Source organism: Phycodurus eques, chromosome 16, assembly GCF_024500275.1.
Source record: "Phycodurus eques isolate BA_2022a chromosome 16, UOR_Pequ_1.1, whole genome shotgun sequence".
Classification (NCBI taxonomy): Eukaryota; Metazoa; Chordata; class Actinopteri; order Syngnathiformes; family Syngnathidae; genus Phycodurus; species Phycodurus eques.
This window is the reverse complement of record NC_084540.1, coordinates 13,292,302-13,308,309: the sequence shown is the minus strand read 5'-3', so window position 1 is coordinate 13,308,309 and position 16,008 is coordinate 13,292,302. Positions and strand designations below refer to the sequence as shown.

Genomic DNA, 16,008 nt, shown 5'->3' with positions numbered 1-16,008 from the left:
TATTTCGGCTCAGTCCCTATCCCCCTCTGAATAGTGGGAGTTCACAGTACCTTTATTATTTATATATATCAAATATATTTATATTTATATATATCAAATGAAGTGCTGTATTGTATTTCCTTCTGTATAATGTGTGTTTGTGAGTAAACAATTCACACGATATACAGTATGACCCCCCCATTTAGGAATGCAATCTTTCAAGAAAACACTCTAAACACGCACTTGTTCCATGTAGAGGCCCTTGAAGCTGGTCACGAGCTAAATGTTTTCACACCATCATGACCGCGGTCTGCTGTGTTGCAGTATCATTGCAATGTCGAGAACTTTTTTTCTCTCTTTTTTTTTTTTTACGTATTCAGCGCCTGCCAAGCTTGGACATTAACAACAAGTCACAAAAACACACACCTCTGTGGAAACATGCATATATGGCCACATAGCAAACATGACAGTATTTATGAACTTATGAACTTCAGCACTTCACTTTTTGGCTTTTTTATTTTTTATGTTTAATGGAAGCAATTAGGATAACAGTTTTTTTTAAATGTCCATGTGATTAGAATGTGTGCTTTCAATAGTATTCGTTACACCTGCATAAAGAATAAGATTAAGTGCTGTCAGAAAAACTGCCTTTACAAAGACCACATTTTGTATAACCCTGGTAACAAACAGTGAATAAACAATTGCTTGGCAGCATTAACAGTTCTCTTGACGGTCAAAGATGTGCAATGTTTCTAATACTTTGCCCTTTTCATGTAGCTAAATAGGCTAACCAAACTGATACTTCGCCATATGTTAAAGTGCAGCTCAACTGAATACCACAAACGCAATAATAAGCATGGTTAAATTAAAAACTTTTGAGTGTAAAATAATGTTCCCCCAGCTGTTACATTGGATCTCATTGAATTGATAGTTGCTGTTTAATCCTGTTTTAGTAAAAAGAATACTTGTGCAGCAACTACTTTGTACTGTATAAAAAGTATTTTTTGGTCTCAGCTAACTACTGCCCCCCACTGGTCAGATGTGAAACTCTAATGTGATGATATGGCTATTTTTGATAAAACTAAGCAGCAAGCATGAAAAACTGTTTGAGCATTTATTCACTATCCTTTAGTTACTTGCAAGTACTTTGGTATTCAATTGTTCATCAAGTGAGCATATTTGCCTTTACTAGTACTACTAGTATGGTCATAAATATCACAATTTATGGTATAGGCTGCTTTGGCTCTTAAGTATTGGGCAAAACTGGGCTATAACAAATCATGTGAGTGACTCGATGCGGCAAACCCTGACAGGACAAGCAACGACTAGTAGTTAGCTACTTGGAGGCAGATAGGAACTTACCAGTAGTATGTCAAAAAAAGAATACTTGTATTACGAGTAGGAATTTTGACCCACACTAGTAAGGTCAAAACCATCTTACTTGTGCTACTAGTGGACATTTTGGTTTGATAGTACTACTAGTGGGCATTCACACTATTACTACTAGTACGAGAAAGGTGAAACATACCTTACTTGTGGGCATTTTGGTACTTCTAGCACTAGTGAGGGGAAAAATGCCTTGGTGCTCTTAGTGGTCATTTTGGGGCTACCAATGGGTGACTAGTGCATGACACATGCCCATTAGTAGTGTGTCTACTAGTCACTGAATTGTGTTACTACTGAGGACAAAGCGCACACTCGTAGATTAGAAAGGATAATGAATACATGTTCAAACAGCTTTCCATAAGCAACTGTCAAAATTCATCTTGCTCAAGTGCTCTTAAGAAGGAGGTGGCAGAAGACAGTACCCTGAGGCCATTATGGTGGGCCAGGCGGACTCTGAGCTGTATGCTGGAGGCGGGTCACTGCTGTCGGGCCTGATGTCGAGCAGCACTGGGTTATCTGCGCTCTGGTGGTTCTGCTCACGCTTTTGTGCGTTTACATTGGCATCCCAGTGCGACGGCAGATTCGATGTGGAAGTGGAGACGCTGCCACGGGGGAGGCACACATAACCTTCAACATTGTGTGTGACGACCACCGAGGAAGGAGCCTCTGATGATGTTACTTCGTTCTCCTTTGTCTCTTCACACATGCAATTGGAGTCTAATGACTGACAAGTACAGACCCAAAGGTTAGTATAGCATGTCATATTATAATGTCTTTTTAGTGTGCATTGTACTTGATATCATCTCAGCAAATGTTTTCAGAAAGACCCTAAAATGTGCCTATAACCTTTTATGTTAAACGTTATGGTTTTATTTTGATTTATGCGCTTGCATAGTTGACGAATGGTTGTGAGTGAGTAGCTGACCTGACAGAGGATATATGGGCCGCTGAAGTGCATTGGAAGGTCACAGCCATTAAACTTCTCAGCAGGGAGGGTCAAACTATTAGACTTGTAGTCCTGTCGGTCCTGCTCCAAATCTTTATTTTCAGCACCCTCAGTTGGCCACAGCGAGGAGCTTTGGGATGTGCTGGGAGTGGAGTAATCTCACTGATGAATTCGTGCATTATGACTTGTGTGTGACTACAGCGCAGCAGTATTTTAAATAGTAAAAGTGGTAAAGAGAAAACAAATAGGTGAGAAATATTACCATGTAGCCAAGCTGTACAATTGCTCCACTTTGCTCATGTAAGTGTTCTCGTTCTCTATCAAGGCCCAGGAGGTGGCAGACTGGAATATAGAAATATTTTTCTTTCATTATAAAATATAATGGGGGGGAACTCAATTAACTACAAAGAAATAATTAGACATGCAATAATTTCATATTCTCACCTTGATCTCTGACAAGGTTTTGCTTTTGCCAGGAGAAGGAACAGTGCCCACCCAAATAATTATTTTCCTATTTGTGGATATTTTGGAATTAGAGAAAATGAAACAAAACAGAAAAAAACAACATTTAAACATCAAAACAAATCGGTTCAGGTGTGGTGGAGATATTATTTGTAAAATATGAAATAATACAATTGTAAATATCCGTCCTTTTTCGAAACCGCTTATCGTCATTAGGCCGGAGCCCAGCACAATTGACTTTGGAAAAGAGGCGGGGTACACCCTAAACTGGTTGCCAGCCAATCGCAGGCCATTTATCGAAACAACATCCATTTACACTCACATTCACACATAAGGACAATTTAGAGTCTTCAATCATGCATGTTTTTTTTTTTTTTTTTTTTTTTTTTTTAATGTGGGAGGAAGCTGGAGTACCCAGAGAAAACCCACACATGTACACAAGAGAATTTGCAAACTCTACACATGAAGGCAAGAGCTGAGACAATTAAATATACAGTAAATGTAACAAAAAAAAAAATGACACAACAAAAACATTTTTCATAAAGTGAGTGCAAAAAGAGTACCTCTGACAGGATGAGATGGTGCAGTAGAGTAGCAGTATCAAGAAGATTATGGCTACAGTCGCACTGAGGCAGAAATACACCGTGGTGGTGAGGGGCCACGTGGCTACCATGGACGTAAAACAGGTATTAAAATCCATGGTGATCATTTATGGAACAAAGCAGATAAATGGAGAATAACACACTTCCCAGTGCAGTACCTGCGTGTGAAGTCCAGTCCGCTGGCTCGCTCCATTCGGAGGGGCTTCCTTCATAAAGTGAACCCTGTCCAGGGATGACTACAGATCTGACTTGGACCCGGTGGTGCTGGGATGGGCTCAGGGATGGCCCCAGGATGCTCACTGATGTGGAGCCTTCTGAAATGTTCAGCAGCAGAGAGGACCCCTGCTAAGAACATGCATATAAACTGATTTAACTTGTCCAACACTCTGAAAGAGAATACGAGCAACTACAAACATGATAGAATGTCGTACATCACAACGCAGCGCTAACTCCCGTTGTAAAGCTCCTGAGGTAAAATAAAACATCTCAGGTAAAAGCATGCAGTAATAAAAACAGCACAGCAGAAGTTAATATTGAGAATAAAAACAGATGAAGAGCATAAAACACATTTATGACTGTAAGCTCTTGCAGTGGTTTTGAACTTTAAAGGACTCAATTCAAGGTTTATTGTTTATTACCTTATCTTGTGTCTTGTAATAGCGCACTTGATAATATAGTCGGATTTTGGAGGCTGTGCTGGGTTCAGTCCAATCCACCATCCAGTTGTTGCCTTTTTCTCCCACTCTCACCTGCTGTGGTGGCCTGGGACGAACTGCACATGAGAAAATATACTGTATTTGTTAGCATTAATAATGCTGATATTATTTAGTGCTTACATACTGTTCATTTTCAATGCACACTTAGTAAGTGACTATCCTCATTATAATTGTCTTCATCAAATTAAGAACTGTAGATCTTTTGAAAATGTATCAACAGTCTTTATGACATTTGTGGATGATTAATCGTTAATCAATGTTTCAGAGAAAAGCGAGTGTTTTTTTGTTTTTGTTGTTTTTTGCATGTGCCGATCTCGTGTCTGTGTCAAGGCACCCCTGTGATGAATGCATGTATGATCATTCTTATGCTGTTTTACTCTTCAAATGTTTCTGTAAAAAAGAATGATACTTTAAAATATCTTCCTTTTTGTGTATTTTAGGTCACCCTAGGAAGCGTCATCAAATTTGAGGGTGAAAGAATGACATTAAGGGTACTTTTATTGCTGTTATATGTCAAAATGGGTCAAATTTGACCCAAACAATATGCAAAGGTTAAGAAACAAATTAAAAACATATGACCCAAACACTATGCAAAGGTTAGGAAACAAATTAAAAACATGCCCATCATCTCTAAATGACCTTCAGTTTCAGTTTCATTTCAGCGCAACAATGCAGTTGTGCCTTTCAACACTAGGTGGAGACGCTCAATCACGTCACCATTGTGATTTGTCTGATCACGAGCCTTAAGAGTCTTTTTGTGTGCGTGTGTTTTTTTGTCATTCACTCACTGTGCTTATTGGCCCTGAACGTCTTTGCATTGCGAGTTGGTTGAAGTTTAAGCAGCAGTTGTGCAGGCCTCGCGACAGTCAGCCAGCAGCTGTATCGTACTAGTGGCCTACTGGGGTCAAAGGTGACGGTCTGGTTCTCACAGCAGCTCTCAGACCTGCAGAAAGGCATTACAAGAGGCGGAGCATCAACATATGGAGTTCAGCTTCCGCCAAGTACTCTTTCAACATGCACGCACGCACGCACGCACGCATGCACACTTGACTCACGGTGCAGTGTGGTTGTGTTGACAGGCCAGCTGGTAGGTAATTACGTGATCCAGCGCTCTGCTCACCTCCCAGCTACACATGACTTTGTCCTCTCCATCCAGCACACAATACAAGCTGGGAAAGTGCCTGCTGTCTGAGGCCAGAGAGTGAGAGAGAGTGAGAGACTTTATGATAACAAGAATACATACAGTAGTACAGGAAAGTCAACTGAATTTTCAAACATTTGTTTTTTTAACTGAAATTATGCTGCAAGACGTTTGTCTGACTGCCGTAATCCCCCATGGTTCACGAACCAATTGGCATCTTTTTCTGTGGCACCTATCTCCAGCTCACAGTATTTGTGTTTTTTGTTTACTTTCCGAACACAATAAAATGCCAAAATTTGTCACCAAAAATAAGTCTAAATAGGAAAGTAGCACAAGTACATACTGCATGTTTAAGTGACATATCTTTACTGAGCGACAAGCTTTGTAAGTCGGAGAGAAACTACAGCAAGTTTAGCCTGGGTTGTTAGTGTAAGTTATGGAAAGTCTTTGCCCCATGTGCATGTACACATAAGCACTTTTGGTGCATTTCTTTCAAAAATCAAATGATCTGTGAGCCATTCATTATTGAGGGCAATGTAAAATGAGCAAGAAATTATATTAAACTGTTTTTGGATAATAGTTTGTGGTATATTCACAATTTAAACTTTTCATATCGGCAGTTACTAATCTCAGAGAGGCTAAATATTGTAGCAACAATGATAATTTCAAGTTGAACAGGTATGAATTTTTTTCACAGTTTAATTGTAAAGTGTTTGATCCCTTCTTTTCATCTTCTGTAACTCACCTTCTTTAGTCCTCCACATCACGACGGGGCTCCAGTGACTCCACTGGCCCACACCGGCCCAGCCCCTCACCCTGGCCTCGTACCTGTGACCTGGAAGCAGCAGTCGTGTCTCTAGTTTGACATCTGTGCTCGTCACATTCATAATCTGCAGACACAATCGCAGAAACAAACTTAACAGCGACCAGTACTTCAAGTACTGGCCACTTCATTTTGACCCCGTGCAAAGTCTGGATCTTGCGGTTACAAATCTGCCTCGTAGTTCTGATGTTCAGGGTTTGAGTATAGGCTCCAGTCTTCTTGTGTGGAGATTGCATGTTTTCCTAAATGGGTTTTTGGCAAGTACTCTGGATTCCTAAAACACGCATGTAAGAGTGAGTGTAGACTCTAAAGTGTGAATGTGAATGTGATTGGTTGTTTGTCTATACAGAATGTGCCCTGTGTTTGACTTGTCCTCCAGTATACCCCGCTTCTCACCCAAAGTCTGCAGGGACAGGTTCCAGCTCACCCAAATCAGGAAATACTCTCACTATGATGAAGTGCAGTTCTACACCACAACCATAAATATATTGTTGAATTAATAGCAGTCATCCATCCATCCATCCATCCATCCATTTTCTGAGCCGCTTATCCTCACAAGGGTCGCGGGAGCGCTGGAGCCTATCCCAGCTATCATCGGGCAGGAGGCGGGGTGCACCCGGAACTGGTTGCCAGCCAATCGCAGGGCACACATAAAGAAACATAAAGACACAACCATTCGCACTAACATTCACATTAATAGCAGTCAATCAAAACTTATTATTACAGTTGGGAGTGTGCAGGTATATATTCACTATGACAAGAAATTACAGAGATTGTCTGGTGCTTACAGTCCACGTGTCCTGTCTTTCTGCCTTGTAGCCGACTTGGTACATGAGGTTTTTGTTCAGGGATGAGGATGCAGGATAAGGGCTGGACCATTTGATCCACAGCTGTCCATCACCGGTGTCATATTTTGACAAATCCACAGGTGTGCGTGCTCTCACTGTACAACAGATAGACACAATCAAAACCATGTTGTCCTTTTCTCCCCAGCATTTATTTATAGTTATTAAAAAGTGATTTAAAGTAACCGTGATCAGAAAGCTTCAAGGGCTTGCGTGGGGCAGATGAGCAGAGTGCGTCGTCCTCGACAAAGAAGACCGTGTGATTGATGCCAATGGAAAAAGAATGCGTTTCATATCTACACTGGACAGTCCTGTGTCCATCTGCATTTCGGACCTCGACGCCAAAGTTCTCACATCGCTCCCTGAAAGGAAATGGTATGATCTCTACAGTGATGCCTGTCCACCGCCTATCTTTTGACCATTAAGATGTGTTTACCTGCTGCGTTCCGTATGGAACCAGAGCTGCAGTGGTGCACGTATGTGTGGGCCCTCCCCCCACTTGCAGTAGACGTACGATTCATAGTCATTATGACACTGTAATAACTCCATTAACACTGCATGAGAGACAGAGGCATTGTTCACTTAATTCACTTATTCCCAACCACTGTCCTGGGAGAGATCATCAGGGGGGCTGCCGGAAATTATCCAATTTCACGTGATTGATCCAAAATGTGTTATTTTAAGATCGCCGTCATGTGGCATTCTTCAATTTCTGTTCAAGTGAATAGGCCCAGATTTTACACTCAGTAAATTTGTGAGTACATTGAGACAAGTTCATCATTATTTCTATATATATATATTTTAACCTTTTTATTTGTTGGTGTGCTGTGAAAATGTTCTAATGTAAAACAAACAAACAAACAAACAAAAAAAGACAATATTAATTCATTTTATTTAAAAGGCAACTTTCAAGGCACTAAAGGTCACCATACTCATGTTAAAAGAAATCAAGCAATACAAGTTGTAGTTTGAATGCTGCGGGAACAATACCAGTAGAGAGAGATGGGTGGAGGAGGTTAGTGATAAGAGGGACCAGGGACGGGAGGCAAGCTTTGACCAAACAGTAGGGAGGTATCAAGTTGGCAAGTGGAGGGCTTGGAGCGACACGTGATTTCTGAAATGTCCATGGAAGAAGGCAGAGTAAAAATTGAAAATGAGTGGACCGGTAGGACAGGGAGAGGCAGTGAGGATGGACTAAAGCAGGAGGAAGGAGGAGGTTGCTGGTGGATTTGTGTGATTTTTGCATCAAAAAATGACATAAAAGTACAAGTAGGAGTTAATGGAATCCGGTCACGGTGGGCGTGAAATATTGCCAAGCAGGGAGAATAGTGCCTTGTAGTTTTATGGCTTTGGGTTTTGTAGTAGGTGGATTTGGCTCGAGTTAAACAGTCTTTGAAGTGGTTAAGATGATGCCTTTACATGTCCTTGTGCAGGACAGGGGTGAACCAAGGTGCAGAGGTGGTGAAAACGACACTGTTTTTTTTTTCTTTTTTTTTTTTTTTTGAGCATATAATGGAGGTTATTGTTGTAGTGAGTAACCAGCGGCGGCACGGTGGACGACTGGTTAGAGCATCTGCCTCACAGTTCATAGGACCCCCTCTACGCCTCGGCTGCGCCGAGAAATTCTGTCCATAAAAGTTATGAACAGAATCGGTGACAAAGAGCAGCCTTGGCGGAGTCCAACCCTCACCGAAAACGAGTCCGTCTTACTGCCGGCGATGCGGACCAAACTCTGACACTGGTCGTACAGTGTCAGAGTTTGATACTCTGACACCGAACAGCCCGTATCAGGGGGTTTGGTTCCTCATACTCCCGAAGCACCCCACACAGGACTGACATGGTCGAACGCCTTCTCCAAGTCCACAAAACACATGTAGACTGGTTGGGCTAACTCCCATGCACCCTCGAGGACCCTGCTGAGCTGGTCCATTGTTCCACGGCCAGGACGAAAACCACACTGCTCCTCCTGAATCTGAGATTTGACTTCCCAATGGAGCCTCCTCTCCAGCACCCCCGAATAGACCTGACCAGGGAGGCTGAGGAGTGTGATCCCTCTGTAGTTGGAACACACACTCCGGTCCCCCTTTTTAAAAAGTGGGACCACCACCCCAGTCTGCCAATCCAGAGGCACTGTCCCCGATGTCCACGCGATGTTGCAGAGGCGTGTCAACCAGGACAGCCCCACAACATCCAGAGCCTTTAGGAACTCCGGGCGAATCTCATCAACCCCTAGGGCCTTGCCAGCGAGGAGCTTTTTAACCACCTTGGTGACCTCAACCCCAGATATAGGAGAGCCCACCTCAGAGACCCCAGACTCTGCTTCCTCTTGGGAAGGCGTGTCGGTGGAATTGAGGAGGTCTTCAAAATATTCTCCCCACCGACTCACAACGTTCCGAGTCGATGTCAGCAGCGCCCCATCCCCACTATACACAGTGTTGATGGTGCACTGCTTCCCGCTCCTGAGAGGCCGGATGGTAGACCAGAATTTCCTCAAAGTCGTCCGGAAGTTTTTCTCCATGGCCTCACCGAACTCCTCCCACGGCAGAGTTTTTGTCTCATCGACCACCAAAGCTGCATTCCGCTTGGCCAGCTGGTACCCATCAGCTGCTTCAGGAGTCCCACAGGCCAAAAAGGCCCGATAGGACTCCTTCTTCAGCTTGACGGCATCCCCAACGGGTTCGGGATTGCCGCCACGACAGGCACCGACCACCTTACGGCCACAGCTCTAGTCGGCCGCCTCGGCAATAGAGGCGCGGGACATGGTCCACTCAGACTCAATATCCCCCGCCTTCCCCGAGACGTGGGTGAAGTTCTGCCGGATGTGGTCGTTGAAACTCCTTCTGACAGGGGATTCTGCCAGACTTTCCAGCAGACCCTCACAATACGTTTGGGCTGGCCAGGTCGGACCTGGTTTCTTTCCCCACCATCGGAGCCAACTCACCACCAGGGGGTGATCAGGTGACAGCTCCGCCCCTCTCTTCACCCGAGTGTCCAAGACATGCGGCCGCAAGTCCGATGACACGACCACAAAGTCGATCATCGAACATGCTTGAACATGGTGTTCATTATGGACAATCCATGGTGAGCACAGATGTCCAATAACCTCGGATTCTGATCGGGGGGGCCGTTTCTCCCAATCATGCCCTTCCAGGTCTCACTGTCATTGCCCACGGTAGCATTGAAGTCCCCCAGCAGAACGATGGAGTCCCCAGCGGGAGCGCTCTCCAGCACCCCTTCCAAGGACTCCAAAAAGGGTGGGTACTCTGAACTGCTGTTTGGTCCATAGGCACAAACAACAGTCAGGACCTGTCCCCGCACCCGAAGACGGAGGGAGGCTACCCTTCTCGTCCACCGGGGTGAACCCCAACGTACTGGCGCTGAGCCGGGGGGGCAATAAGTATATCCACACCTGCTCGGTGCCTCTCACCATGGGCAACTCCAGAGTGGAAAAGAGTCCAACTCCTCTCAAGAGGACTGGTACCAGAGCCCAAACAGTGCGTGGAGGCGAGTCCGACTATATCTAGTTGGAACTTCTCAACTTCACACACCAGCTCAGGCTCCTTCCCTGACATTCCACGTCCCTAGAGCCAGCTTCTGTAGCCGGGGATCGGATTGCCAAGGGCCACGCCTTCGGCCACCGCCCAGCTCACACTGCACCCGACCCCTATGGCCCCTCCCACAGGCGGTGAGCCCATGGGAAGGGGGACTCACGTTAGCCTTTCGGGCTGTGCCCAGCCAGGCTCCATGGGTGCAGGCCTTCGAGCCACACCTCCAGGCCTCCAGAGGGGGGCCCCGGTGACGGGAAACCTAGATCCATTTGATTCTTTCTTCATAGGGTTTTTTTTTTGGAGCCGTGCTTTGTCTGGTCCCTCACCTAGGACCTGATTGGCATGGGTGACCCTACCAGGGACGTGAAGCCCCAGACAATTTAGCTCCTAGGATCATTGGGACACACAAACCCCTTCACCACGATAAGGTGACGGCTCAAGGACAGGAGAAAAGCCCATTTTTAACCTAAATTAGTGCCTAACTATGTAAACTTTTAAGAGAACACATTGCTTACCGTCGCGTGAGGTGTCGCTGTCATGAATGATACATCCGTCTGGATGAGAGAGGAGAGTCAGTGGTGGGAGCACTAACCAAAGCAGCACCCAGAAAAGAGGCATCGTTCTCAGGTAAAGGCTGGTCCCCCTTTTTTCTTGGGGCTGGCTGGTTTCAGGAAAATGTGAGTACTGACAACATGAGAAGTCCGCTGATCAGAAGGAAGTCATGAAGAAAGTCACAGAGTCACTTTTCACAAAATCATGAAGAAAATTGTCACAACCACATTACCGCCCTTACTTCTCCTTTGAGCAGCCTGCACACTTTAGTTTTTTCAGCACACATCCGCTCAGTCTGTTCTCAGCCACGTGTTAAATCCTGATAAAGAAAATGATTCATTTGGGAAAACAGCAATATAAAAATATCGACAGAGAATAGCGAGGGTGGCTGAATATTCAATATAGTGTAAAATTCACAAGCTGCACACTACCCTCATGTTAAAATATAGGCACGACTGGAAAGAACACCATCAATGTATATGGCAATAAATTCAGAGGCGATCCGTGGAAGGCCGTTTGGAACTGGCTGGTTATTTTGTGAAGTGCTAATCGTTTTAGGCTTTAGTCTCCCTCCATCTATTTGTACATGGCTTTTCCCCATCATGGTTGCGGGGGTTCTGGAGCCTATCCCAGCGGACGTTGGGTGAGAGGTGGTGTATATCAAAGGGAATGTAGACAAACAATTCCCATTCCCATTCACAACTATGGACTCAGATTCAGAATCTTCAATTATCTTAACATTCATTTTTTGGAATGTGGGTGGAACCTCAGAACTAAGGAAGCAGATGTGTTAACAACTGAAACTTGGCCTAGGCCTGCTTCTCACTTTTAAAATTGTGTTTCTTTATGTTTCTAATAATAAAACCCCTCCCCCACTTTTCCTTTACTTGGCTGAATTATATTCATTGACTGTTATTACATTTGATTTGCGTTTTTGATTTGTTTCATTCTGAGAAATTCCATAAGAAGTTCCACTGTTTGAAATCACCATATCCCAAATCATCCTCACTTCTCTAAAGTGTAATCTGACAAAGAAAATTCCCAATAATTCCTCATGTCTAATTTGCAGGATATAATCAGAAATCTGACATATTTTAGCCAAATCAACTAAAAATAATGCTACACATATTGTATTCCAGAGTTCTATTTTGCCTGTAAAAAAGTTTCTTTTGCTATACATCCCCATGGATTATTGGTTTCTGGATATAATATTAGAGCATATACAGTACCTGTACTGTTTTTGAAAAATGACGACAATGACGATGTGACAAAGTTATGTGAGAGACTTAGCCCACGTGATGAAGACTTCTTCCCGCTCACCATTTTGCTTTCTTCCTTTTTCTTGAGAGCTTGGGGGAGTTTCCTCTTGTTGTCTACAGGTTCCTCTTTTCTGCCTTGGTGTAAACTTTTATTAAACCCTTAATCAGCCCTTTTAAAAGGAACACAATGATTCCAACTTATTTCATGTTTTTCACTTATGAAACATATGGGGTGGTTTTAATCTTCAAAGTTGAAATGGAGTGAAATGGAGAACAACAAGGTACAGCTACAAGTCGAGCGTACAAGAGTAGAAAGAGGCGAGGCAAAAAAAGAAATCAATAATGTGCGTGTGTCGCCACACTTCTTAAAAAAAGAAAGAAAAAAAAGAAAAGAAAAAGAAAAGACATTGCTTTGATGAATATTTTCTTGACAACCGGTTCCACACAATTGTGTTGTTAACAATAGTGTTTATGTGTTCATTTATGTCTATGTTATTAACTAAATATTTTTACATTGATTATGTTCACACAAATTAAGTGTGGAACAAGTGGAAAAAATAAAAATATTAATTAAAGGCATGATTAATTGTTGATTAAATGTTTTTTCCCCCAATGTGACTGCAATAGCATGATCAAATTCCAAAGATGAACATTTTAAAATGTTTTCTGTTGTTATAAACATCTTTAATGAAAACCAAATAATTGTATTTATGTAGGGACTACATAACTACTACTACCCAATTTCCTAAACACTGAATAAACTGCAGGTGCCTATAATATGTTTATATTCATATAGATACAGATATAGAAGTGTTTCTACTATTTTGATGATTATTCAGCTACACAGAAGTGGCAAAATATAAGAAACACCACTCAGTATGATGCATTTTTATTCACAGTCACTAAACACATATTTATTATCAACCTCTGTAATAAACACTGCTTAATGTTTCAGAATCAGAATCAGAATCATCTTTATTTGCCAAGTATGTCCAAAACACACAAGGAATTTGTCTCCGGTAGTTGGAGCCGCTCTAGTACAACAGACATAAAGACATTGACAAAAAACAATTGTGCAACAAAAAAAAAAAAAAAGAACTATTGTGCAAAAAGATGCAGAGTCCTCTAGCACTTAGAGCAGTTCGAATGACTAATATTGCAATAGTCCGGTGCAATGACCATTGTGCAAAGGGCGCTGAGACTTCAAGGAGTGTATGCGGTTTATAAGAATTCAAGTCTTCTGCAACTCAGCTCGATTGAGTCTTTTTCTTATTCTTTGTCACAAGTCTCTGACTTGCACCTGACAAACGCATGCGGTATCTGCAGCTTTTCATTCTGAGTCATGCCCAAGATGACCCTTTCCCCATTTCACTGCCTCATATGCCTGTCCATTATCTTCTCGTGCTTGCTCAACTACATGATGACTCCTGAAAAGCAATTTCACACGTTTGACGACATGAAAATGCAACAAAACATCCATTCATCCTACACCACTTGTCGTCATTATGGTTGCGGGTGAGCTGGGGTCTATCCCAGCTGACTGGGAGAGAGGCGGGTTAAATGGATGGCCTGGTCGCAAGCTAATCAGGGCGCATTTAGACAAACAACCATCCATACTCACATTCACACCTACAGATGATTTAGACACTTTAATTAACCTAATATGCATGTTTCTAGAATGTGGGAGGGAGCCGGAGTACCCGTAGAAAACTCATGCACCCCAAACCTCAGAAACGTAAGGTAGACATGCTCACTACTAGCCCAAATATACACAAGCTATTAAAAATCATGTGTATTTTTCTCTGCAATCCATAACCTTGCAACAAGTATTGGTACCATGCTGTGACAACAACTGCACACAGTAGGTTTGGGATTGGCTCAGGCCCGCTGGGAAAACTAGAACTAGAGTGTGACTGTCTAGAGAGCTTGAGAAAAAATAAGTTCCTTCCTCTGAAACAATGGGAAACTCTCAACAAAGAAAATGATAATCAAAACCACGAAGGCGTGGTTTGGGGGTTTTCGGTCTTTCAAACATTCAGAGCTCTGTTTTCGTAGATGGTGTATGTGTGGCGCAGCGCAAATGCTGGCGCATCTTGAATTTCATTGCGAGCGCGAAGCTCGCTGAGCGTTTGCCAATTTGGCAGTTTGGTTTTGTAAATGTGGATGACACAGCAATTTTAATTTTAGCAGCGAGTCCAAAGCAGTATCCATCATTAAAACTACGGGTAATCTTTAATAATTTCCATTTGCAAGAGGGCATGGCAAGCAGAATTTTAACTAGCTATTTTCTGATAATACATAACAGAACGGAATTTTAGAACGGAATTTTATTGTACGGCTGGTGTAACTTCTACAAACAGGAGATGGATGTCCTAAATGTGGATAATCACCCAAGCGTCAGTCATATATATATATATATATATATATATATATATATATATATATATATATATATATATATGACTGACGCTTAGCTTAGCTGTTAATAAAAGTCAACAGTCTGAAATAGAAGAACAACATTTCAGTGACTACGCCAATCTGCTGTTGTTGACTGATAGTGTCATTTTCGCGATGCATGGCAATATTCTTTGAGGCTGATGAAAATGTAATCTATATGAATGCAATCAATTTGGTGTGTGTGTAACAGAGAGCAAAAGAGAGAGAGAGAGAGAGAGTTGAAGAGGAAGAGAGCCCATTATTGGACCCATGATTAAGAAAGGAGTGCTGTGAGCTGATAAACAGCAAGAGGAGGCAGATCTAACCCTCTTTATCCCGTCTCATTCATTTTGAGTTTCTTTCTATAACCGTACACATACACATTCCGCAATATTGCCGTCACAGCACAATTGTATTCCATTACATCCCAATTTCACTTGAGAAAAATACATGGAATGGAAATAGCGTCGTGTCAGCCGTGGAGCATGCAGCCATTTAAAATGACGTGAACAACAGAACAGCCTGTATAGATGGAAGTCTTTCATCGTTCTCGAGAGCAAGTCTAGATGTCTTAAGAATGATTTTGAAATAAATTCTGCTGTTTTGCTTGAAAGAATGCAATCAGACTTTTATGGCCAGAGACACTTGGGGCAAGCACAGGTCATCTGAGCTGTTTAAAAGCTGACACAAACGACAACCGCAAGGTTGCGGGCGGGCCTATATTTCCTGTTGCCCATCTACTATAAAGTCTTTGCGATGCAGAGAATAGACTACGCTTAACAGGGCACATATACAGTAGACAAATAACAAATCAAACTCATATTCACACCTATGGACAATTTAGAGTCTTAACCTAATACTGTACGCATGTTATTGGAATAAAGGAGGAAGCCGGAGAAAACATGCAAGCTCCATGAAGAAGGCCGGAGCCGAGTTTCGAAACCCAAAATTTACAACTGCCAACATCTTTTTCAATGTAATATTATTCTTGTTACACTGAATTATAGTTATACACCATTATATTGCCTTTAAATTGTCATATTATGTTCGTCCTACATTGGAAAAAAGTCTTTTGAATTTACTTAACTGGAACATACATCGGTTTCAAATATTAAAATGTGTTAAACGAACATATTCTATTACTTTCAAGGAGCAGAGGGGAAAATTACCTCAATTAGCTACATTTTAATCACGTGAAACCGATGTATTAGATCAAATAAAGTGCTTTTTTCAGTGTATTATTTGATATGATTGTGAATTTGTGATTACCTTTCTTTGCTGGTGACTCTATTAACATTTTGGACACATACTTC

General features: G+C 42.4%; 1 protein-coding gene across 10 annotated transcripts; it reads right to left on the bottom strand.

The window, feature by feature from the left end:
• Positions 1 to 481: 481 nt before the first annotated feature.
• Positions 482 to 11,258, bottom strand: csf2rb (colony stimulating factor 2 receptor subunit beta). Of its 10 annotated transcripts, XM_061701523.1 has the most exons (16): positions 11,242 to 11,258; positions 10,964 to 11,152; positions 7,337 to 7,454; positions 7,087 to 7,262; positions 6,844 to 6,998; positions 6,612 to 6,677; positions 5,978 to 6,122; positions 5,147 to 5,279; positions 4,880 to 5,034; positions 4,014 to 4,147; positions 3,534 to 3,720; positions 3,337 to 3,439; positions 2,756 to 2,822; positions 2,574 to 2,653; positions 2,291 to 2,453; positions 482 to 2,089 (listed from the first exon to the last, which is right to left on the bottom strand). In XM_061701523.1, exons 2-16 carry the CDS (start codon positions 11,064 to 11,066, stop codon positions 1,760 to 1,762), a joined length of 2,115 nt encoding a protein of 704 aa, XP_061557507.1. In that variant the 5' UTR covers positions 11,067 to 11,152; positions 11,242 to 11,258; the 3' UTR covers positions 482 to 1,759. The 10 variants fall into 10 exon arrangements, 8 of the variants coding, with proteins under 8 accessions (XP_061557507.1, XP_061557506.1, XP_061557512.1 ...); XM_061701522.1 differs by lacking the exon at positions 11,242 to 11,258 and having other exon boundaries at positions 10,964 to 11,235; XM_061701528.1 differs by lacking the exon at positions 11,242 to 11,258 and having other exon boundaries at positions 482 to 1,906; positions 10,964 to 11,235.
• Between the last annotated feature and the right edge of the window lie 4,750 nt (positions 11,259 to 16,008).